The sequence below is a fragment of the Salmo salar genome, chromosome ssa02 (assembly GCF_905237065.1).
Source record: "Salmo salar chromosome ssa02, Ssal_v3.1, whole genome shotgun sequence".
NCBI lineage: Eukaryota > Metazoa > Chordata > Actinopteri > Salmoniformes > Salmonidae > Salmo > Salmo salar.
This window is the reverse complement of record NC_059443.1, coordinates 38433294-38459124: the sequence shown is the minus strand read 5'-3', so window position 1 is coordinate 38459124 and position 25831 is coordinate 38433294. Positions and strand designations below refer to the sequence as shown.

General features: G+C 43.9%; 1 protein-coding gene and 2 long non-coding RNA genes across 7 annotated transcripts; 1 reads left to right on the top strand and 2 right to left on the bottom strand.

The window, feature by feature from the left end:
- Positions 1-2613: 2613 nt before the first annotated feature.
- LOC106582649 (uncharacterized) lies at positions 2614-6698 on the bottom strand. Of its 2 annotated transcripts, none has more exons than XR_006761001.1 (4): positions 4816-6698; positions 4586-4672; positions 4213-4475; positions 2614-4025 (listed from the first exon to the last, which is right to left on the bottom strand). It is a non-coding gene; the product is annotated as an uncharacterized lncRNA (long non-coding RNA). The 2 variants fall into 2 exon arrangements; XR_001323364.2 differs by having other exon boundaries at positions 4307-4475; positions 4816-6692.
- Positions 6699-8034: 1336 nt separating this feature from the next.
- LOC123729284 (uncharacterized) lies at positions 8035-12073 on the bottom strand. Of its 3 annotated transcripts, XR_006761000.1 has the most exons (4): positions 9676-12073; positions 9453-9539; positions 8449-8499; positions 8173-8235 (listed from the first exon to the last, which is right to left on the bottom strand). It is a non-coding gene; the product is annotated as an uncharacterized lncRNA (long non-coding RNA). The 3 variants fall into 3 exon arrangements; XR_006760999.1 differs by having other exon boundaries at positions 8035-8499; positions 9676-11181; XR_006760998.1 differs by having other exon boundaries at positions 8117-8235; positions 8449-9539; positions 9676-11176.
- A 2738-nt stretch (positions 12074-14811) lies between these two features.
- LOC106581689 (myelin-associated glycoprotein) lies at positions 14812-21066 on the top strand. Of its 2 annotated transcripts, none has more exons than XM_045703820.1 (8): positions 14812-15050; positions 16394-16789; positions 17591-17902; positions 18113-18376; positions 18704-18976; positions 19478-19577; positions 19870-20035; positions 20170-21066. In XM_045703820.1, the coding sequence occupies exons 1-8, from the start codon at positions 14996-14998 to the stop codon at positions 20401-20403; spliced, it is 1800 nt and encodes a 599-aa protein (XP_045559776.1). In that variant the 5' UTR covers positions 14812-14995; the 3' UTR covers positions 20404-21066. The 2 variants fall into 2 exon arrangements, with proteins under 2 accessions (XP_045559776.1, XP_045559778.1); XM_045703822.1 differs by having other exon boundaries at positions 14813-15050; positions 19478-19568.
- Positions 21067-25831: the final 4765 nt, after the last annotated feature.

The window sequence follows — 25831 nt, the reverse complement described above, 5'->3', positions numbered from 1 at the left end:
TTTCTTGTTTTTGTGAAGTGTTCGTGGTTATTTAAAATAAACGTAAAAATGAGCACTCAACCCTCTGCGCCTTGGTCCAATTCATACGACGGCCGTTACAGGAACTTATTACAGAGGCCGATCCAAAACATCGCCGGTGGAGGAGAGGCGCTCGAGGCGGCCTGCTGGTTCAACTTAGGAGGCGCGCACACCACCCACCACTTCCGTGTATATTACTCGCTATTGTTCAGTCTTTCGATAACAAAGTTGATGAGCTTCGGGCAAGGATTTCTTTCCAGAGAGACATCGGGGTCTGTAACATACTTTGTTTCAGGGAACATGGCTCTCTCGGGAGACTCTATTGGAGTCAGTAAAGCCAGCAGGATTCTCAGTATATCGCGCAGGCAGGAATAAATATCTCTCCGGGAAGCAGAAGGGCGAAGGGGTATGTTTCATGATTAACGACTCTTGGTGTAATTTCGGGAACCTACAGGAACTCAAGTCATTTTGTTCATCCCAAACTGGAATACCTCACTTTTAAATGCCGACGATACTATCTCTCAAGATAATTCTCCTCCGTCATCACCACGGCTGTTTACATTCCACCTCAAGCCGAAACCTCAATGGACTTCAAAGAACTTCAATGGACTCCACATGAAAACTGGAAACCACATATCCTGAGGCTGCATTTATTGTAGCTTGAGATTTTAACAAAGCAAATCTGAGGACCAGGCTGCCAAAATTCTATCAACATATTGACTGTCCTACTCGCGGTACTAAGGCTCTCAACCATTGCTATTCAAACTTCTGGAATGCTTACAAGGCCCTCTCCCACCCTCCTTTCAGCAAATCTGACCACTAATCCATCTTGCTCCTCCCATCCTATAGGCAGGAACTCAAACAGGAAGTGCCCGTGCTTCATACTATTCAACACTGGTCTGACCAATCAAAATCCACACTTATGGATTGTTTTGATCACGTGGACTGGGATATGTTCCGCGTAGCGTGCAAAAATTATCTAGACGCATACACGGATACGGTGACTGAGTTCATAAGGAAGTGTATAGGAGATGTAGTACCCACTGTGGCTATTAAATCCTTCCCAAACCATAAACCGTGGACAGATGGTAGCATTCACGTGAAACTGAAAGTGCGAACCACAGCATTTAACAATGGCAAGGCTGACTGGTAATATGGCAGAATATAAACAGTGTAATTATTCACTCCGCAAGACAATCAAACAAGCTAGATGTCGGTATGGAGATAAAATGGACTCGCAATTCGACGGCTCAGACACAAGACATATGTGGCAGGGACTACAGACAACCACGGACTACAAAAGGAAAACCAGCCACGTCGCTGAGACTGACGTCTTGCTTCCAGACAGGCTAAAACCATTCTTCGCACGCTTTGAGGATAACACAGTGCCACCGACGCGGCCTGCTACCAAGGACTGTGGGCTCTCCTTCTCCGTGGCTGACATGAGTAAAACATTTAAACATGTTTACCCTCGCAAGGCTGCCAGTCCAGACGGTATCCCTAGCCACGTCCTCAGAGCATGCGCAAACATCTGGCTGGTGTGTTTACGGGCATATTCAATCTCTCCCTATCCCAGTCTGCTGTCCCCACATGCTTCAAGATGGCCACCATTGTTCCCGTATGCAAGAAAGCAAAGGTAACTGAACTTAATGACTATCGCCCCGTAGCACTCACCTCTGTCATCATGAAGTGCTTTGAGAGACTAGTCAAGGATCATATCACCTCTACCTTACCTGCCACCCTAGATCCACTTCAATTTGCTTACCGCCCCAATAGATCCACAGACGATGCAATCGCCATCACTCTGCACACTGCCCTATCCCATCTGGACAAGAGGAATACCTATGTAAGAATGCTGTTTATTGACTATAGCTCAGCATTCAACACCATAGTACCTTCTAAACTCATCATTAAGCTCGAGGCCCTGGGTCTTATACAAAATCCACATATAATCTCCAAGAAATCTCCAAAATCTTTTAAAGTTAATATAAACATATTTATTGAAATCCACACAGAGAATCAGAAATGGGAATAGAAACAGAAAACACAAACTGGCCAAATATGTCATTGAAACTACATTGACACTGAACGAAATTAGATGTATGTAGCCAGTAAGCACATTTCTCACATTCTGTGACCACAGGTTGAAAATACTGCATGTGGTTCTGTCGTTGTCTTTCTTTATACATGTGGCACTTTTAGCAAAGACCATTGCTAACAATAATCAGAGTGAAGGGACCCCAAATAATTGGGTTCCATTATAAAAGCTTCATCAGTTTCTGTAGCACCAGCTTGTCCAAAGCAAAATAAGTAGCATTTACTGTACATACTGTATTTATCTACATAATGGATTGAAAGCTAGTCAGATCATGCACATGTTGATGGAAAAATAAAGGTTTACGATGCAAACAAATGTCATATAATAAGATGTGTACCGGTATACATTATTTTACTAGTGATGAAGCGGATCATGTCCAAACAGGCTTTTGATGTTCATGAGAAGGGTCTAATGTGTCTATGTGTCTGATAGGGCCCAGATGCGAGTGACGGTTAGGCTGTTGAAGTGTATAGCTATAAAACAATCAACCAATTATGTCACTGAAGTCATTTTTATTACATTTCAGTTTCAACTATACATTGAATCACAATATAAATACGTTCAGAATATTATATATACGTATGTTTTTTTTTACACTTTCAACTGAAAACATTTCACTATACTGCAGCCCTGTAGGCTATACTGCAGTAACCAAAAGGCTATATTTGACCAAACAAACATATTGCCTGCTGATGTGTAAAGGGATGAGAAACTGCAATGAGGTTACTAAACTTTTGCCAATTTAATTTTGGTTTGATAAAACAGGATGCAGATGTATAGTTTCTTACACATCACCCCCGGTGAAATGAAATTAGGTAACAAATTGAAAATGATATCAAGATGGATAGTCTATAGCAGATGATGTGGTAGGACCTGAGGGTAGAGTTTACTAGAAATGCATCACAGTCTTCCTGGTCTACAGTAGAAAGTGCAGCATGTGTACACTAAAGAAAATCCTGTTGTTTTTACAGTATCTGGCAGTAACGTAAAAAAGCTACAGTATGTTACTGTAAATTGCAAATTAACTTTGGTTCAACAGTACGTTACTGTAAAGTGTAAAGAACAGCAACACTCTGTTTGTCTGTGTTGGTCCTCTATTTTCTATTACAAAGCGCAACCCACTACATCATTCTCCCCTTTGTTCTTTTCAAACAGGGTACTCACTGAGTCTGACTTAGCCTACTTGGCCAAGCACTTTCATTTATTTTTGTATACATTTTTTTGTTAATAGTATTGCTGCGTTCAATTATACTATTTAGAGTTTTAGAGTTTGAAATGTTTTCAAGAGGTTAAAGGTCATCATTATGGTATTGTCACGACTTCTGCCGAAGTCGATGCCCCTCCTTGTTCAGGTGGTGCTCGGCGGTCGACGTCACCGGTCTTCTAGCCATCATTGATCCTCTTTTCATTTTCCATTGGTTTTGTCTTGTCTTCCTACACACCTGGTTCCAATCCCATTCATTACATGTTGTGTATTTAACCCTCTGTTTCCCCTCATGTCCTTGTCAGAGATTGTTTGTTGTTATGTGCTCGTGTTGTTGTATTGGTGCATGACGGGTTATTATGTATGTTGGTTTTGGAGTTTGCTCCTCACGGAGCAAAAGGTTAAGTGAAGTCATCTCACTCCAGCCAGGTGAGTGGGGGCCAAACAAAAGCCCCAAGATCTTGGTCTCCAGCTCCAGGGCTTTGGCTGTGTTTTCTCCTTCCCCTCCCTCCCCATTCTCCCCACCTGCTCCCACCCTCAGACCCTTAAAAATGGCCATCCCGTATCTCCTCTACCCAGTCCAGGTAGGCCTTTAGCAGTCCTAGGTCATCCACAAAGTTCCCAATGATCCGGAGCCCTGGCCGTCGGTGCTCGAGCTCCCTCAGTCTCCTCTTCCCCACCTCCCCAATGTCATTCCCCACGATGCTGGGAAGGAGAAAATAATAATAACAGGTCAGACAGGATATTATCATAGCAACAACTGTGAAATACACTAGATGGCACTATGTCAACAGCCATTGTAACTTCAGAGAAAACTGTCAACATCAAATCAAAGTGTATTTGTCACTTGCACAGTATACAGCAGATGTAAACAGTACAGTGAAACGCTTACTTGCAAGCTTTTCCTCAATTATGCAGTAATACAAAGTCAGATAAAAAAAATATTACAAAAAAGATAACACATGTCTCTCTCCCCTTTCTCCTACGTCAGCGTTTTCAGAGAGATGTTCTTGCTAGAGGCAGTTGACAATATTCTCTGTTCCTCTCTCTGTGATGCCAGTGATGTCCAAGTAGAGTTCCTCCAGTGTAGTGTTCTGCTCCAGGGCATTCCACAGCTCCAGAAACCATTCCAGACCCAAGTTGTTACCACACGTACTGTACAAAATAGAGGAGTCAAGCGTTCAAGTGTGAGATAGAGGCGCTATGAAACAATGTTAAAGATGCAATTGTTATTTTCAGAAATTGTTATTTTCAGAGTCACTTACAACAGCTTCTTCACCTGACACTCATTTGATTTCAACACCTCAGATTCCAGGATGGCTGCCTCCCTTTCCAGAAAGTTATATCGCAGACTGAGAAAAAATACAAATTATAGTTACCTACATTAATGACTTAATTGCTATACTTCTCATCAGTTAGTCCCTGTTAATGATCAAACACTTGCAACAGGTGGTGCAGAGCTGTGTCACACAATAAAAATGCAATGAATACTCACTAAAGAGATTCACAGCGGTGCAATATCGAAGCTAGCCTGCTAAGACCTCTGTTTCCGATGTTGGAGTATCCCAGGTTGAGCTCCTTGAGCCTATGTGGGGAGAATTGCAACGCGTAGTGTTACACTGCACAGTCAACCACTCAGCTTAATCTTGAACAAGTTCAGACTCTGGCTCTCTGGTGCCGCCCTGCTGGTGACTTCCTTCATGTGCAGCTCCATCAAACAGTGGCGCAGGTTCAGTGCTGTCAGGTTGGCTAGCTGCCTACCATTAAACTGGTTCTGGAACCAGATACTCAGCCTGGTGCGGATATCATCCCCTTCCAAGCCCATCCAACTGTCCCCCCAGCCTGGTCCGGAGAAGCCCCATGAAGAAGTGAGTAAACATCTGCAGGTTCTCCACCCTAGTCTGGTCCAGGTGGAGGTCTTGGCTCAGTAAGGGAGTTGGGGAGGTGGAAGGTGGGGGGATCTCACCAAAGCACCAGAAGTCCAGAGCTTGGATGATGTGCCCCTGCTTTGAGAGGTTGATTGCACAATACAGGGCAGCCAGATGCCGTGGAAGTGGAAGAAGGAAAACATCTGCACCCTCTCCTATTTCAGAGGCACCAGGATCTGACTGAGTAAGGTGCTCTGTATATCTACTGGCGTGAGACCATAACGTTCCAGCTCCTGTATGTCGAACATGATCTTACTCTTTAGAAGGTTTTCGTCAGCTAATCTCGCCAGGTTTGTCAGCTGTTGCCTAACTAGAGAAAGTACCTTCGATCTGGGGGTGTTTCTCTCCGCCTTCCCTTTCAGTGCATGGTACTTGACGGCTGTAGACAGGTAGTAGTAGTAAACCTCGCTGACTGTCCTAGGTGGGTTCAACTCTAGAGACCGTGAGTCACTATCTTCCTGACTGGAGAAGAACTCAGCCAAGGCAGTGCAGATGATATAGCAATAGAGAGGGATGAAGGAGAGCACAAAGAACTTGTCGTTGTTGTACACCTTTGTACACCTTCTCAGACACCTTGAGGTCCTTGCAGAACTTGGAGGTGTACTCCTTCACCTGGTCCTCCTCGAAGCCCAGGACCACACAGCAACGCTGGAAGAACCGCTTAGGGCCGTCAGTGGAATACCTGGATGTCAGGATGACCGAGGACTCTGGGAGTAGACTCCCCTTGATCAACGCCATTATCAGCTCTGATACGGAACCTTGGAGTCCACGCCGATGTCCCTGTCAGGAGCGTTCCAGTCCAGTTGGTATTTAAACTCGTCCAGCCCATCCAGAATGAAGAGCAAGGAACCTGGCGAGGCCAGAAGGTCTGGCACGACAGTCTTGAAGTAGTGGAATCGGTCTTCGAGACGGTCCAGTAAGCTCAGCGGGGCTTTGATCAGGTTCAGCTCGCGGAAGTGGAGGTCAAACACAGGTGAACTCACACATGTGCTTCCCCAACGCCCACCCATAGACCAGCCTCTGCACTGCCATGCTCTTGCCAATGCCAGCGATGCCCTTCACCTTTACCCGCTTCGGTGGGCACCCTGTGGTGCCTTGGGGGCTCAGGAGGTGGCGAGGGTAGATGCGTTGGCAGGCCTGGTGGGCGTTGATGCATGCCTGTCGACTGGCCAGGAGGAAGTACTCATGCTGGCTGCTGTCAAATGACTCGTTGTCCACGGTCACGAAGAGATCAGTGTATCAGATTGGAGTTGGAGGCCTGCCCCACCCCTTTCTGCATAAGATGTAAGTCATTCTGTACGTTCCAGAAGGGTATTTCTGTGAGTTGAAAGGTGAACTGCAATAGAAGAGAGACAAGTACATTTACATTTACATTTAAGTCATTTAGCAGACGCTCTTATCCAGAGCGACTTACAAATTGGTGCATTCACCTTATGATATCCAGTGGAACAACCACTTTACAATAGTGCATCTAAATCTTTTAAGGGGGGGGGGGGGTTTAGAAGGATTACTTTATCCTATCCTAGGTATTCCTTAAAGAGGTGGGGTTTCAGGTGTCTCCGGGAGGTGGTGATTGACTCCGCTGTCCTGGCGTCGTGAGGGAGCTTGTTCCACCATTGGGGTGCCAGAGCAGCGAACAGTTTTGACTGGGCTGAGCGGGAACTGTGCTTCCTCAGAGGTAGGGGGGCCAGCAGGCCAGAGGTGGATGAACGCAGTGCCCTTGTTTGGGTGTAGGGCCTGATCAGAGCCTGAAGGTATGGAGGTGCCGTTCCCTTCACAGCTCCGTAGGCAATCACCATGGTCTTGTAGCGGATGCGAGCTTCAACTGGAAGCCAGTGGAGAGAGCGGAGGAGCGGGGTGACGTGAGAGAACTTGGGAAGGTTTAACACCAGACGGGCTGCGGCGTTCTGGATGAGTTGTAGGGGTTTAATGGCACAGGCAGGGAGCCCAGCCAACAGCGAGTTGCAGTAATCCAGACGGGAGATGACAAGTGCCTGGATTAGGACCTGCGCCGCTTCCTGTGTGAGGCAGGGTCGTACTCTGCGAATGTTGTAGAGCATGAACCTACAGGATCGGGTCACCGCCTTGATGTTAGTGGAGAACGACAGGGTGTTGTCCAGGATCACGCCAAGGTTCTTAGCACTCTGGGAGGAGGACACAAGGGAGTTGTCAACCGTGATGGCGAGATCATGGAACGGGCAGTCCTTCCCCGGGAGGAAGAACAGCTCCGTCTTGCCGAGGTTCAGCTTGAGCTGGTGATCCGTCATCCACACTGATATGTCTGACAGACATGCAGAGATGCGATTCGCCGCCTGGTTATCAGAAGGGGGAAAGGAGAAGATTAATTGTGTGTCGTCTGCATAGCAATGATAGGAGAGACCATGTGAGGATATGACAGAGCCAAGTGACTTGGTGTATAGCGAGAATAGGAGAGGGCCTAGAACAGAGCCCTGGGGGACACCAGTGGTGAGAGCGCATGGTGCGGAGACAGATTCTCGCCACGCCACCTTGTAGGAGCGACCTGTCAGGTAGGACGCAATCCAAGCGTGGGCCGCGCCGGAGATGCCCAACTCGGAGAGGGTGGAGAGGAGGATCTGATGGTTCACAGTATCAAAGGCAGCAGATAGGTCTAGAAGGATGAGAGCAGAGGAGAGAGAGTTAGCTTTAGCAGTGCGGAGAGCCTCCGTGACACAGAGAAGAGCAGTCTCAGTTGAATGCCCAGTCTTGAAACCTGACTGATTAGGATCAAGAAGGTCATTCTGAGAGAGATAGCAGGAGAGCTGGCCAAGGACGGCACGTTCAAGAGTTTTGGAGAGAAAAGAAAGAAGGGATACTGGTCTGTAGTTGTTGACATCGGAGGGATCGAGTGTAGGTTTTTTCAGAAGGGGTGCAACTCTCGCTCTCTTGAAGACGGAAGGGACGTAGCCAGCGGTCAAGGATGAGTTGATGAGCGTGGTGAGGAAGGGGAGAAGGTCTCCGGAAATGGTCTGGAGAAGAGAGGAGGGGATAGGGTCAAGTGTCATTTCACACAACATGTGCACACATACCTAACACATTACAATAAGATACTCAAGTCATATCTAGGAGAAATGTTGCTGCAATTCGTGTATCATGATGTCTTTATAATCAAATATTGATTCAAAATTTAATTCATAGTCAGTGTTACACAGTTTGGCCCAACTTTAATGTTATCAACCTACCTCTGAGATGAGAAGATTTTACACTCCGCCGAGGTTTCAACTCTTCCTCAACTAAATGATCAAGACAACGATTTAAATGATACATTTGACTCATTTGAAAGATACATTTTCCCCACCTGGGGATTGAATATATTTAATTGTGTGATATTACCGATGTGTGTCAGTTGGGCACACTATAGAAAGCATGTTAGTGATAATTGATTCATCATCTCATATCTTAAATATTGATGGTGGATGATAATGGAATTCATTACCTTTGACCTCAGGGGTCACAGTGAATTTACTCTTGCCTTTGAACAGTCAATTTGTAAGTCGCTCTGGATAAGAGCGTCTGCTAAATGACTAAAATGTAAATGTAAATGTAACAGTTTTGAAATGGGGCTTTTGGGCTAGAAAAACTTAGTTGCTTTGTGAGAAGATGTTAAAGTTCACAGTTAGCCATTGTTATGTAAATGCAATAAAATGAGTATTTTATTGACTACTATATAACAGGCTACGATGAATTCCTTTTCTATCGCTGTGCAAGGATGAGCATGTACGCAAACCGCTTGCCAGTCCAATCTGTAGTAGTTAAGACCTTGCTTGGCAAGACATTAGAGGCTTTGCCACAGTTCAGTGAACTGCACTTCATTTGAATACTACAAGCCTGAATTGACTATGTTAATAATTTCCCCATAACGTCCTATAGTTCAATAAGTCAATCTGACATAATTCTCGTTTAATGAATTTTCCAGTTTTTCAGCATCAGGTTTGGCACACACTGCCAATATCTTATTTTTTAATCAAACATAATCGGAAGCCTGCGTTTGGCATAACCTCAATGACAACACTATTACAACCACCAGTCATTTATTTACAAACATCACAACTGCCTTGCCGCCTAGCCTGGTCACAGATCTGTTTGCGCTCTGACAACCAATGACAATAGGAGTTGGCAGATGGCACAAACAGATCTGGGACCAGGCTACAACTCCGCTGCAGCCAGGTTCACCCTCAACTCTAACCGGTTTGGCCTCCTTTGTCCCTTCCGTCCTCTCCCTGCAGTGTCTCTCCACCCAGACCTGCAGCTCATCACAGTAGTAGTCCTGCACCTTGTATTGATAAGGAGACAGTCACAAGACACCATTATGTTAGATACAGGAACATAATTACGAAGATGCCCTGCTTAATGTAAGTAACATATCAGGTTATTATACTGTAAGTACTGTATGTCATCAACATACACACCTCCCTCAGGACCTGCAGGAAGCCGCGGCTGCTCTCCTGCGCAACGGCATTGGAGGGCGAACGCTCCAGCAGGGACAGGTAGTGGGCATGAGAAAGTACCCCGGCGTCACATAGCCAGCGTAGTAGGGGGGCAGGGTGGATGCAGGTCCACCCCAGGAGCACATCCCGCTGGGAGCGCAGCAGCTGCTGGGCTGTAGAGCTTATGAGCTATGGAGGTGTGGTGCTGCTGATGCTGCAGATATGTTAGTGTATGGTTATGAATTAATTATGATTATGAATTGTTTTAATTTACTGTATATTGCACAATTCATTAGGTTGCAAAGTACTTTATATCGTACTAATTATTTATATTGTACTAATAGAAAGACTGGGGAGAATGACTGCCCTCTCTAGTTAAAGCCACAGAAGTTCTAGCCCGACCGCAGTACTGCAAGGCAATGGTTGCCGAAAACAGGATCTCCCATCATAAGGAATGGAAAAATTGCTATCTTTTTGGTCAATCTGGAGACAATCATGGTACCAATAATTGCATCTACAACACCAAATGTATGTCCTTGAACTGATTTTTTACAAATTTGCACACAGAAGAAGTTATAAGGATAATTTAGTTGCTAATAGCAGCCTGCAGTACCGTATGAGAGGGGGCAGCAATCAGCTAGCCTGCAGCGTCACTTCCTGGAGTAGCTCAAACTGCGCATGTTATGTCTCCATGAGACTTCATCTTAACCTACTTCACTTGCCTTCAATGCGCTATTGAGTCTTCACATAGGAATGAATGGTGTCACATGATCGATTGTTTTGGCCATCCATATACTGTATACAATCATTAAAGAAGACCAGCCTGTAAGAGCATCCTGTTTGAAAAGTGAGATAGAATTCAGATCTTATATGGATCCTTATACAGTACATTCTAATTGCATAACAAACAAGTTGGTTATTGACTTTGTGGAACATAACATCCACACCCAAGCCAAAAACCCTGAGGTACAAAAAAACAGCAAGAAATTTGGTACAAACACTCTTCAAGCATGCTGTAAGAACCCTTACCTGAACAGAAGATATTCATTCCTACGTTCATTACTGCAACCTGCACTCTTTTGACCAAATACTGTTGACTGTATGCAGGGATTGTATGGATATTCTATCTTACCTGTTGGATGGTGGGAATGGTAGTGACATGCTCAGAACTACGATAACAGCGCAGCTTAAGGAGTCCATAGTCCACAGTTCAATCATTTGTCTAGGAACCTGTTTTATCACTGTATTATTGTGTCAAATAGACTGCTTCTCATGGCTATGAAAATAACACTACCCATATGGAAAAGATATAAAAGAATTTAACAAGATTCTTATCAATTCTACCTGGAACTTGTAAGTAACACATATGGCAGCAAATACACGTAAAAGATTCATAGAAGATTCTAGGAATATCTGACTTATATGGGTGGTTTACATTTAGACAACAGAAATGTTGCATGTATTGAATAAAAAACATACAAGAGACATGTAAGGTCTCACATACATGGGACACACATTTCAAAGCACTTGTATACCACCGCTTGACGTCATTCCCACATGCAATGTGACGCTTATTGAAAAAGAAGCAAAGTCTGCCTCGAGGAGCAGGAGGAGCAGGAGGAAGGGGGAAAGCAGAAGTAGGAGAGGAGGAGGAGGAGAGAAGGAGGTGGACAGGAGGAGAGGTAGGGGTAGGAGGAGGAGGGGAGGAGGAGGACGAGGAATGACTTTGATAGCAGCAGTGAATCTAGTTATTAAGTGGAGATCTTTTAGCAATCATTCTCACGATAGCACATTGGTAGTAGTCAGTGACAAATATCTAAGCTAAGCAGGGCTGGGCATGGTGAAAATGCTCGATGGAAGAACAAAAGGCATAGTTGAAGATAAATCAACTGTCCAGAAGGATGTTCTGCCCAGCCTTAACCATGGAAATCCATGCCTTTAAATGAAAATGTATATACAAATATTGTATTTTTCTTATAGTATTTAGCATTTTTTTTATGTTGACTTATAAAAAACAATGTAAAACCTATAAGGAAAGGGTTAGTTTTGTAGGTTGCATTCTCAGAACATCACATTTTCTTATAATATTCATAAAATACTCATATAATTCATATATTTTATATAAAATATGTCATACCATATCTTTTTGGGAAATTCACCAAAATCATGTACTAAATTGTGTACTAAAGCATATATACTTTAAGTCAACACATATATAAATACTGTACAACACTGAAATATAAGGCAAAACATACACAATCTTACCAGATCCTTATTACATGACTTATCAGATTTTTGTACAAATAATCTTCTTCTGCTGTAGAAATGTTTTATTTGATCTTCATGGTTCTTTCCCAAATGGGTAGGCTGAGACAACAGTGCCCAGAACACTGAAAAGTACAGTAACAACAAACCATAGGTGCCAAGGTAAATTCATATGTAGAATATAAGGAATATACAGAATATCCATGAGTCAACTTTGTGATTGTGAAAGCCTCCCCTGATTTTGGCCCCTTTCCCAAAACTGATTGTATTGTGCTTCGAGTGATATCATGCGCTCCAGTCTACAATCTCACTCTATATGCACAATAAAGATAAACAAATCAAATAGTGATCTTTTACATTCTTTTAGTTTTGTCTGCAGTCTGGCTGCTGTTTACCTTTCCAACACAAGATTGACAAGTTTTTGCTCCTGTATTAGGAGCTTGAATTGCTTTATTTTATGATATATATTTACTTTTTTTTTTTATCTCCAAGTAACTGCTTATTTTGCATCTTTAACACGGGTTGAACCCTCTCCCTCTTGATCTTTAGTCATGCGGAGTCTTTCTGACATGTATTCATTTTACTCACCTTGATCTTGACCTCTCAACACATTGTTTTTCATAGTTCTTTTCAGAACTACAGCTTTACATGAAAAACATTCCATGCAATGTTGTTTTTCCCGGCTTGTGCACCGACATTATTCAGTATATTTCTTTAAATCTAGTAATAGGAACTTTGTTGGAAGGTTCAAAATACATTTCTGTAGCCCACCTCTGAAACGTCAGTGGATACAGTTCAGGTCACACTATTTATTTATCTTATTAATTATTAACGTTCTATTGAATTTTACAATCTACATTATCAACCTGCATTTATGCCAAATTAAGATTGTTTTCCCTGCATGAATGCAACGGCCTACAGCTAATAATGAGTGGGAGTCAATGAGAAAAGAATTAGTGGTGTGAGGAAGCGGCTAACAGTATGAGTGTGAGTCACATATGTCCTCATGCATCTCCTCACACACATAACTGCTGATGTCTCTCTTTCCTTTATATGTCACTTAGGCAATGGAATCCTCCGACTCAGGGGTGATGGGCCGCTTTTAAAATGGCAGATTTTTATTAACAGTTATTCTTCTCATACGAGTGTAGGATCATCACTTAGGGTATTTTCACCTTGGCCCGTGCACTGCGCAGACACACAATGTATCATAAGCCAATAGCAAGTGATGTGCCAGCCAAGGAGTGTATTATAGGCCTATGTATTACAATAATGCCATTACAAATTATGATATACAGTGAGGGAAAAAAGTATTTGATCCCCTGCTGATTTTGTACGTTTGCCCATTGACAAAGAAATGATCAGTCTATAATTTTAATGGTAGGTTTATTTGAACAGTGAGACACAGAATAACAACAAAAAAATCCAGAAAAACTCATGTCAAAAATGTTATAAAATGATTTGCATTTTAATGAGGGAAATAAGTATTTGACCCCTCTGCAAAACATGACTTTGTACTTGGTGACAAAACCCTTGTTGGCAATCACAGAGGTCAGAAGTTTCTTGTAGTTGGCCACCAGGTTTGCACACATCTCAGGAGGGATTTTGTCCCACTCCTCTTTGCAGATCTTCTCCAAGTCATTAAGGTTTTGAGGCTGACGTTTGGCAACTCGAACCAACAGCTCCCTCCACAGATTTTATATGGGATCAAGGTCTGGAGACTGGCTAGGCCACTCCAGGACCTTAATAATGTGCTTCTTCTTGAGCTACTCCTTTGTTGCCTTGGCCGTGTGTTTTGGGTCATTGTCATGCTGGAATACCCATCCACGACCCATTTTCAATGTACATGGCCCTGTCCATCGTCCCTTTGATGCGGTGAAGTTGTCCTGTCCCCTTAGCAGAAAAACACCCCCAAACATAATGTTTCCACCTCCATGTTTGACGGTGGGGACGGTGTTCTTGGGGTCATAGGCAGCATTCCCCCTCCTCCAAACACGGCGAGTTGAGTTGATCCCAAAGAGCTCCATTTTGGTCTCATCTGACCACAACACTTTCACCCAGTTGTCCTCTGAATCATTCAGATGTTTATTGGCAAACTTCAGACGGGCATGTATATGTGCTTTCTTGAGCAGGGGGACCTTGCGGGCGCTGCAGGATTTCAGTCCTTCACGGCGTAGTGTGTTACCAATTGTTTTCTTGGTGACTATGGTCCCAGCTGCCTTGAGATCATTGACAAGATCCTCCCGTGTAGTTCTGGGCTGATTCCTCACCGTTCTCATGATCATTGCAACTCCACGAGGTGAGATCTTGCATGGAGCCCCAGGCCGAGGGAGATTGACAGTTCTTTTGTGTTTCTTCCATTTGCAAATAATCACACCAACTGTTGTCACCTTCTCACCAAGCTGCTTGGCGATGGTCTTGTAGCCCATTCCGGCCTTGTGTAGGTCTGCAATCTTGTCCCTGACATCCTTGGAGAGCTCTTTGGTCTTGGCCATGGTGGAGAGTTTGGAATCTGATTGATTGATTGCTTCTGTGGACAGGTGTCTTTTATACAAGTAACAAGCTGAGATTAGGAGCACTCCCTTTAAGAGTTTATACAGCTCGTTACCAGTATAAAAGACACCTGGGAGCCAGAAATCTTTCTGATTGAGAGGGGGTCAAATACTTATTTCCCTCATTAAAATGCAAATCAATTTATAACATTTTTGACATGCATTTTTCTGGATTTTTGTTGTTGTTATTCTGTCTCTCACTGTTCAAATAAACATACCATTAAAATTATAGACTGATCATTTCTTTGTCAGTGGGCAAACGTACAAAATCAGCAGGGGATGAAATACTTTTTTCCCTCACTGTAATATGAGATGTACTGTATTTGAAATGTGTTAGCTTAACTATATAGTATTGCAAACTATTGGGGAAATTCTTAGTGGTCTTAAAATAAATCCATGACACCGTGACATTATGAAACGAAAACAACTTCCTCCTTGCCTCTTCTTCCATCCCACCATCCTTCCCTCTGTTGTGTCTGTTGAGCATGCTTCTAGTCATGTGTCTGGACAGAATGCTCCTGCTGTGTACTGTGATCTTTGGTGAGTTGCTTATGATGTTATATTTAAATGTTTTAAAATATGCCTAGAAGGCCAGCACCCCGGAGTCGCCTCTTCACTGTTGACGTTGAGACTGGTGTTTTGCGGGTACTACTTAATGAAGCTGCCAGTTGAGGACTTGTGAGGCATCTGTTTCTCAAACTAGACACTCTAATGTACTGTCCTCTTGCTCAGTTGTGCACCGGGGCCTCCCACTCCTCTTTCTATTCTCGTTAGAGCCAGTTTGCTCTGTTCTGTGAAGGGAGTAGTACACAGAGTTGTACGAGATCTTCAGTTTCTTGGCAATTTCTCGAATGGAATAGCTTTCATTTCTCAGAACAAGAATAGACTGACAAGTTTCAGAAGAAAGTTCTTTGTTTCTGGCCATTTTGAGCCTGTAATCGAACCCACAAATGCTGATGCTCCAGATATGTATTGTTTTATTGCTTCTTTAAACAGAACAACAGTTTTCAGCTGTGCTAACATAATTGCAAAATGGTTTTCTAATGATCAATTAGCCTTTTAAAATTATAAACTTGGATTAGCTAACACAACGTGTCATTTGAACACAGGAGTGATGGTTGCTGATAATAGTCTTCTGTACGCCTATGTAGATATTCCATAGAAAAATCTGCCGTTTCCAGCTACAATAGTCATTTACAACATGAACAATGTCTACACTGTATTTCTGATCAATTTGATGTTATTTTAATGGACAGAAAATGTTTAAGTGACCCCAAACTTTACAACGGTAGTGTATATTTTTTAGATATGACGAAAATGAGCTGCACAGCAGTTTTCCCCATTAATTGAGGCACATGACTACTATAAAAAGAGGGGAAAGGACTGCTGCACAATTCTATCCATTCATTGATGCAATTGTGTATTCAACAATATAAAAGGTGAGAAAATAAGTAATTAAAGCACAGAGACCATGTTAGTACAGTAGGATGATAATGCAAGCAAAGCAAAGCATGTCCCTTCCCTTTTTCTTAATTTAGCTCTATTGTGAAATGTCCCACTATATCACATTGTGTCAGACTGTCCGGCAACAAACAGCTGGACAGAGAGTAATTCTTTTTTATTTGTATTTTTTTGAATGTAATGTTAACACAAAGTTCTTCCTCCATTGTATTACTTTAGGATGTAGTTTTAGCCAGGAGTGGTTATCTGTTGGATGCTACGGGTTACTTCTGTTCTGTTTTAGTGTGGTGCTACTATTTTTACTTGTACAGTATCTTCTTCACATCTACCAGACAGTGACATAGTTGCACAGTCGCATTGTTGCACTACAGGGCTTTAACTTTTGATATAGCTCATGTCTCTCTACTACTTCATCCCAACAGGCTTCTGGAGGGACACCCATGCTGTGTCCCCCGTGCCCTCTGTTCCAAACCATGTCCCTGCCTTGGCAGGCTCTTGCGTGGTCATCCCCTGCTCCTTCACTCCTCCAGACTCTCACTCCGCCCTGGGAAGGCAGGGGAAAGTGGTGGGAGTGAGGTTGCGCTACAGGACTAGTCACTCCGCACTGCGGAGTACAGCTTTCAGTACGGATGACAAATCCACAGTCAGCAGGGAGTTCGTGGGCCGGACATCCCTACGGGGAAACACGGACGATGGAGACTGCTCTGTAATGATTGACAGGGTCCAGCTGGCTGACTCCAATGTCTATGAGCTGGCTTTGAAGGGCCATGGACAGAAAGACTGGGGGAATGCGAGGGATGTCAACATCGTTGTGTCAGGTGAGAGGGATCTCATCGCACATAATTACATACATTGAGTATACCAAACACCATCCTAATATTGAGTTGCATCCCCCCTTTTGCCCTCTGAACAGTCTCAATTAGTCTGGGCATGGACTCTACAAGGTGTCAAAAATGTTCCATAGGAATGCTGGCCCGTGTTGACTTCAATATTTCTCACAGTTGTGTCAAGTTGGCTGGATGTCGTTTGGGTGGTGGACCATTCTTGATACACACAGGAAACTGTTGAGCGTGAAAAACCCAGCAGCGTTGCAGTTCTTCACACAAACCGCCTGGCACCTACTAACATACCCCGTTCAAAGGCACATAAGATGTATGTCTTGCCCATTCACCCTCTGAATGGCACACATACACAATCTATGTCTCAAGGCATAAAATTCCTCCCCTTCATCTACACTGATTGAAGTGGATTTAACAGGTGAAATCAATATGGGATCATAGCTTTCATCTGGATTCACCTGGTCAGTCTATGTCATGGAAAGAGCAGGTGTTCTTAATATTTATACACTTAGTGTATGTATTGTTATTTAACAGAATCTCTGTGTCTCATCTCTTATTATATAGAGATAAAGTAACTGCTATCCTTTTCATTGTTAACATGTTATATAAGTGATAAGAGAGTTATTTTATATGGCTCATGTTAATACACACATCTACCAATGTTTACTCAACCTGAGTTGAATTATCCCTAATGCTAATGGACTAAACATTTACTTTATCCCCATTTAGACTATGTTCATCAAGTCAGTTCTTATCTCTCTTTGTCCCCCTCACTGACAGAGTCCCCAGAGCTCCCAGTGATCAGCGGTGTGGGGGCAGCGACAGAAGGACAGATGGTGTCACTAAACTGCAGCATCAGTTACCCCTGTCCCTCCCAGGCCCCCACCCTCCAGTGGCGGTGGGAGAGAGGAGCTCAGCAGAAAAGCAGCAAGTACGGGGAGCTGCAGGTACTCCAGCCCCAGGGCCAAGGGCCTACACTACGGACCTCTCTCACCTTTATCGCATCGTACCGCATCAAACCCAGAATGAGGTGTGAGGCAGTATATCCAGGAGGAAGACGAGTATACACCGTAAAGGAGCTCCATGTGACATGTAAGTACTTTTATATATAAAGTTATGATTGTGTGTAATGCTAAGCCAGGGCCCATATTCATAGTGTTTCAGAGTGCCGATCTTGGATCAGATTCTACTTATATATTGTAATTATATAGGCTGGGGGTGGGGGCTGGTCCTAGATCAGCACTCCAACTCAGAGATGCTTTATGTATACTGGCCTTGACTGCTATTGCATCTCTCCTCTAGTCCCTCCAAAAGATATCACAGTCCAGGTCCATACCTTGACTGTCCAGGAGGGGTTGAACGTGTTACTGGCCTGCTCCTGTAAAGCTGACCCGCCTGTGACAGAGTACAGGTGGTCATACACCCAACATGGGCTAACTGTAGACCTTCACCAGCGCACACACACGGTCCGGGTGTACAACGTGACCCGAGACATGAGGGTCCGCTGCACAGCCCAGAACCTAATTGGACGGGCAGAGTCCAAATCGACTTCCTTAAACATTCAATGTAAGCATTCTGTACAGTCAATGTTTGATAGATGATTTTGCTTCCAATTTCTGCGTATGGATTTAAACGGCTGCTGTTTGTGCAGTTGTACACTTTACATTGTGATACAAGAACAATATTTTGAATTGAGAAGCTACGTTGTTCTTGAAATACGGTGTCACAACCTCTAAGGGCGGACTCCTTTCCAGAGATCACATGTACTCTAATGTCTCTGATCCTTCCATGATGCTCTCTCTCTCTCTTTCTCTCTCTCTCTCTCCCTCTCTCTCTCTCCCTCTCTCTCTCTCTCTCTCTCTCTCTCACACCCTCCCTTCTTCTATCCCCCAGACAAGCCTGTCATCCTCCAACTTTCCTCCTACTGTGTTGTGGAGGGGTTGGAGGTTCTGTGTCGCTGTTCTGTGGACTCCAACCCCCGGCCTGCCGTAACATGGAGTGTCAACGGTACTGTTCCACCATACAGTTACAACACATCAGTAGGCTCAGAGAACGGTACACTAACAGCCATGCTGAGGGGCCACATGGACACTCCACTGAGGATAGTCTGCTTCGCCATTAATGCACTGGGCAATGACTCCCACACACTGCTTCAGGCAGAGGACGGTAAGCATCAGGATATCACGCCACACAAGAGAAATACATGGGTGCATCTGAATTGTATTTCCTTGACTCCTCACGTCCTCTCTCCTCGCTTCCTTCTCAAAACTCATTGGAGGAGAAGGTCAGAGGTTCCTTTCCTCTGACCTTCTCCTCCAATATATTTTGAGAAGAAGGCGAGGACGTGTGGAAACAGGGAAACACAATTGAGATGCACACACATTATACATGGTGTACTGTAGGCAGCATCTGTACTGTGAGTAAAACATGAGTGTGAAATACTAAGCATGAATCGTTCAAGGTCACCAAGGCCTATTCTTTCACATTATCTTTACAAATGTATGAATGGATCCTGTAATGTCACTGGTTGGTTGACCTGTTCCAATAATATAGTATAATAATACAGTATAATATAAGATAAGAAGATAATCTGTTTGCTGAAGGTTGAAGAGCAAAAAAAGTGGTATCTTTAGTTTACATAGCTATGTTTTTGTTGTTGATTGACAGGTTCTCTGCTGTGGAAAGTGATACCTGCAGTATGCATCTCTTTGGCCACCTTCCTCCTCTCTCTACTTCTCCTGTTCTGCTGTCAAAAGAGGTCAGGAAAGTAAGAAACATATTTTCTGAGAGTTGCTTGTCTCTGACTTCTCTAACGTCTGCCACCATTGTGCCTCAATTACTTCAGATGTTTTGCAAACTTGGAATAACCAAATTACATACCAGCACATCAAACATATGTTGTTTCATTTAAGATAACATTGAATAGAATAAGGAAAGAGGAACTATTCATTCACATGTAAAACTGTTCCAAGAGGAGACATCTTAAATCTTAAAAGTAGATGTTTCCTGATGATGTCCTCTCTAATCCAAACTCTTGTCTTCGCCTTCATTCCTTAAAGACGTGTGCTGACCTGCAGACCTCCGGTGTATCCTGGGGACGTGGGGATCTACCAGGATCGGATGCCCCTCTACATCAACTGCACTGAGGTCAACAACATCTACACCAATGGCAGTTACCAGCTGGTTTACCAGAACTGCACCCCTCTTTTCGTCCGGACCAAACAGGTACACCTACTGTTCTGTACCAAAAATATAATTTTGCTTGTAATTGGGTATATTACAATACAATAGCTTTATTATCCATTGAAACATAAATATCCAAATGAATGGTTGATTAACCACATTATGTTGCGTTTCAGACACATCCGATGGGGAGGCGAGGTGGGGAGAGACGAGGTGGGGAGAGACGAGGTGGGGAGAGACGAGGTGGAGAGAAGAGAGGGGGAGAGAGAAGAGGAGGAGAGAGACGAGGAGGGGAGAGAAGAGGAGGAGAGAGTCAAGGGGGCACGGTGGACAGAGGAACAAGAGACAGACAAAGCCCTGCCTACAATGACAATAACACTGAAACAGCTATCTACCTGGAGATCATCTGAGTTCATCTCTCAGTGAAGTATGTCATGGATGGCTCTGGTCCAGATCGTTAGCACTAATGGCTTGGACCAGCGTTATGTCATGGAGTGGAAGAGAGCTCTTACAGTGTATAACAAGACAAGCATGAACATACAGCTTGACTGATAATGGCACAATGATATGATATCCACTTGATATAATTTTGCATGATTATACATACAGTACCAAGTAGTTATGTGGCACATTTAGATTATCCTTATCTCCTTTTGAATGATATATATATAGACAACTTTTGTGTGCATAATTGTAGACTTAGTAGCCGTAGCTACTTCATCAGTGCATATACTTGAAGATAATGGTCCACACACAATATTCACCTATTTCATGCAGTACATTTTGCATCATTACATGTATAATGTCTGAATAATGATATTCTAGATAGGATGAACATGATTGTATGATGTAATGATGATAAAGGTGTTAGACACACCTCTCTTATAAAACAATCACTTTTGTATATGTTTTATATAAATGTGCCTCTCTTCACCTCCCAGCCTGACTCAAGAGGATTGATGGTTACTAAAGCAAAAAAGCAATTTGTCACTACACTAACAAGCTATTTCATATGCTGCCATATGTATGTTCTGGTTCTATATTCATGTGAAAAAAAAAAGTTTTTTTCTGTGCTTTTAATGTTGATAAGAATGTATACCCTCTCTATTTTATTATTTTACCACCAACATGAAATACAATCCAGTAAGTGGTAGAGTATACCCCCATACTGGTTGCAATATACAGTATCATACATCATCCCTTGAGAGCTTTTGTTCCAAACCCACTATGGTGTTTCAGGTGCCAAGTTTATGGTCATGTTGCAACAGTATGTAGGAGGGAGATTCCGAGGTATGAAAAGTGTGCAGAAAGGCATGGGACAAAGGAGTGTGTCGTTTCAGTGGGAAAAGTGGAGTGTGTCAATTGTGGGGGTGGTCATGTTGCAAGGGATCAGAAATGTTGTGTGTGGGTGAGACAGGTTGAAGTTTCCAGGGTGCAAGCAGTGCAGAAAGTGTCATATGCTGAGGCAGTGAAGAAAGTAGAGGATGGTGGGCAAAGGTTGAGGGAGCCTAGTAGGCCAGTACAGAGTGACCCTCACAGTTTGTGCTTTAGTAAGGTTGGCTTCTTTGCTTTTATTGCTATGGTCATTAATTGTACCGCACAGATGGAAAAGAAATCCCAGAAGATTGAATTGGTAGTAGCAGCAGAGGAGAAGTTTTTGGGAGTCAGAGATTTTAGCGTAGAAGAACTACAGGGGGGTTTGAGAGAAGAGGTTCCAGTCTCCCAGGCCGAAATTCTATTGAAGGATCTGTTGGGTCCAAAGTAGTGGGAAGGGGTGGTGGGGTGTGTTGGGGATAGTGGTACATATTGTATATATGTACCACTACAGAGGGAAAAAAATTCTAGACCACCTATACTCCACACACAGAGACGTGTACAAAGCTCTCCCTCACCCTCCATTTGGCAAATATGACCATAATGCTATCCTCCTGATTCCTGCTTACAAGTAAAAATGAAAGCAGGAAGCACCAGTGACTCGGTCAATAAAAAAGTGGTCAGATGAAGCAGATGCTAAACTACAGGACTGTTTTGATAGCACAGACTGGAATATGTTGCGTGATTCTTCCGATGGCATTGGGGAATACCCCATGTCAGTCACTGGCTTTAAAAATAAGTGCATCGATGACGTCATCCCCACAGTGACCGTACGTACGTACGTACATACCTCAACCAGAAGCCATGGATTACAGGCAACATTCGCATTGAGCTAAAAGGTAGAGCTGCCGCTTTCAAGGAGCGGGACTCTAACCTGGAAGCTTATAAGAAATCCTGTTATGCCCTCTGACAAACCATCAAACAGGCAAAGCATCAATACAGGACTAAGATCGAATCGTACTACATCGGCTCCGACGCTCGTCAGATGTGGCAGGGCCTGCAAACTACTACAGACTACAAAGGGAAGCACAGCCGAGAGCTGCCCAGCGATACGAGCCTGCCAGACGAGCTAAATACAGTGGGGGGAAAAAGTATTTAGTCAGCCACCAATTGTGCAAGTTCTCCCACTTAAAAAGATGAGAGAGGCCTGTAATTTTCATCATAGGTACACGTCAACTATGACAGACAAAATGAGAAAAAAATCCAGAAAATCACATTGTAGGATTTTTTATGAATTTATTTGCAAATTATGGTGGAAAATAAGTATTTGGTCACCTACAAACAAGCAAGATTTCTGGCTCTCACAGACCTGTAACTTCTTCTTTAAGAGGCTCCTCTGTCCTCCACTCATTACCTGTATTAATGGCACCTGTTTGAACTTGTTATCAGTATAAAAGACACCTGTCCACAACCTCAAACAGTCACACTCCAAACTCCACTATGGCCAAGACCAAAGAGCTGTCAAAGGACACCAGAAACAAAATTGTAGACCTGCACCAGGCTGGGAAGACTGAATCTGCAATAGGTAAGCAGCTTGGTTTGAAGAAATCAACTGTGGGAGCAATTATTAGGAAATGGAAGACATACAAGACCACTGATAATCTCCCTTGATCTGGGGCTCCACGCAAGATCTCACCCCGTGGGGTCAAAATGATCACAAGAACGGTGAGCAAAAATCCCAGAAACACACGGGGGGACCTAGAGAATGACCTGCAGAGAGCTGGGACCAAAGTAACAAAGCCTACCATCAGTAACACCCTACGCCGCCAGGGACTCAAATCCTGCAGTACCAGACGTGTCCCCCTGCTTAAGCCAGTACATGTCCAGGCCCGTCTGAAGTTTGCTAGAGAGCATTTGGATGATCCAGAAGAGGATTGGGAGAATGTCATATGGTCAGATGAAACCAAAATATAACTTTTTGGTAAAAACTCAACTCGTCGTGTTTGGAGGACAAAGAATGCTGAGTTGCATCCAAAGAACACCATACCTACTGTGAAGCATGGGGGTGGAAACATCATGCTTTGGGGCTGTTTTTCTGCCAAGGTACCAGGACGACTGACCGTGTAAAAGAAAGAATGAATGGGGCCATGTATCGTGAGATTTTGAGTGAAAACCTCTTTCCATCAGCAAGGGCATTGAAGATGAAACGTGGCTGGGTCTTTCAGCATGACAATGATCCCAAACACACCGCCCGGGCAACGAAGGAGTGGCTTCGTAAGAAGCATTTCAAGGTCCTGGAGTGGCCTAGCCAGTCTCCAGATCTCAACCCCATAGAAAATCTTTGGAGGGAGTTGAAAGTCCGTGTTGCCCAGCGACAGCCCCAAAACATCACTGCTCTAGAGGAGATCTGCATGGCGGAATGGGCCAAAATACCAGCAACAGTGTGTGAAAACCTTGTGAAGACTTACAGAAAACGTTTGACCTGTGTCATTGCCAACAAAGGGTATATAACAAAATATTGAGATAGACTTTTGTTATTGACCAAATACTTATTTTCCACCATAATTTGCAAATAAATTCATTAAAAATCCTACAATGTGATTTTCTGGATTTTTTCTCTCTCATTTTGTCTGTCATAGTTGAAGTGTACCTATGATGAAAATTACAGGCCTCTCTCATCTTTTTAAGTGGGAGAACTTGCACAATTGGTGGCTGACTAAATACGTTTTTTTCCCCACTGTAACTTCTATGCTCGCTTCGAGGCAAGTAACACTGAAACGTGCATGAGAGCATCAGCTGTTCCAGATGACTGTGATCACTCTCTCCGCAGCCGATGTGAGTAAGACCTTTAAACAGGTCAACATTCCCAAATCCACAGGGTCAGGCGGCTTACCAGGACGTGTACTTCAAGCATGCGCTGACCAACTGGCAAGTGTCTTCACTGACATTTTCAACCTCTCCCTGTCTGAGTCTGTAATACCAACATGTTTCAAGCAGACCACCATAGTCCCTGTGCCCAAGAACACTAAGGTGACCTGCCTAAATGACTACCGACCCGTAGCACTCACGTCTGTAAACATGAAATGCTTTGAAAGGTTGGTCATGTCTTACATCAACACCATTATCCCAGAAACCCTAGACCAACTCCAATTTGCATACCGCCCCAACAGATCCACAGATGATGCAATCTCTATTGCACTCCACACTGCCCTTTCACACCTGGACAAAAGGAACATCTATGTGAGAATGCTATTCATTGACTACAGCTCAGCATTCAACGCCATAGTGCCCTCAATGCTCATCACTAAGCTAAGGACCCTAGGACTGTACACCTCCCCCTGCAACTGGACCCTGAACCTCCTGATGGGCCACCCCTAGGTGGTAAAGGTAGGTAACAACACATCTGCTATGCTGATCCTCAACACGGGGGCCCCTCAGGGGTGCGTGCTCAGTCCCCTCCTGTACTCCCTGTTCACTCATGACTGCACGACCAGGCTCGTTTCCAACACCATCATTAAGTTTGCTGATGACACGACAGAAGTAGGCCTGATCACCGACAATGATGAGACAGCCTATAGGGAGGAGGTTAGAGACCAGATTGTGTGGTGCTAGGACAACAACCTCTCCCTCAATGTGATCAAGACAAAGGAGATGATTGTGGACTACAGGAAAGGAGGACCAAGCACGACCCCATTCTCATCGACGGGGCTGTAGTGGAGCAGGTTGAGAGCTTCAAGTTCCTTGGTGTCCACATCAACAACAAAGTAACATGGTCCAAGCACACCATGGCAGTTGTGAAGAGGGCACAACAAAACCTATTCCCCTTCAGGAGACTGAAAAGATTTGGCATGGGTCCTCAGATCCTCAAAAGGTTTTACAACTGCACCATCGAGAGCATCCTGACAGGTTTCATCACTGCCTGGTGTGGCAACTGCTCGGCCTCTCACCGCAAGGCACTACAGAGGGTAGTGCGTTTGGCCCAGTACATCACTGGGGCCAAGCTTGCTGCCATCCAGAACTTCTTTACCAGGCAGTGTCAGAGCAAGGCTCTAAAAATTGTCAAAGTCTCTAGCCACCCTAGTCATAGACTGTTCTCTCGGCAAGCGGTACCGGAGCGCCAGGTCTAGGTCCAAGAGGCCCCTAAATAGCTTCTACCCCCAAGCCATTCGACTTCTGAACTGCTAATCAAATGGCTACCCAAATAATTTGCATTGCACCCCCCCCCCTCTTCTACGCTGCTGCTACTCTGTTATTATCTATGCATAGTCACTTTAATAACTCTACATACATGTACATGTTTCCTCAGTGCCCCCGCACATTGACTCTGTACCGGTACCCCCTGTATATTGCCCTGCTATTGTTATTTACTGATGCTCTTTAATCATTTGTTTTTCTAATATCTTACTTTTTTTTTGTATTTTCTTAAAACTGCATTGTTGGTTAAGGGCTTGTAAGTAAGCATTTCACTGAAAGGTGAATACCTGTTGTATACTTGTCACATGCGCCGAATACCTGTTGTATTCG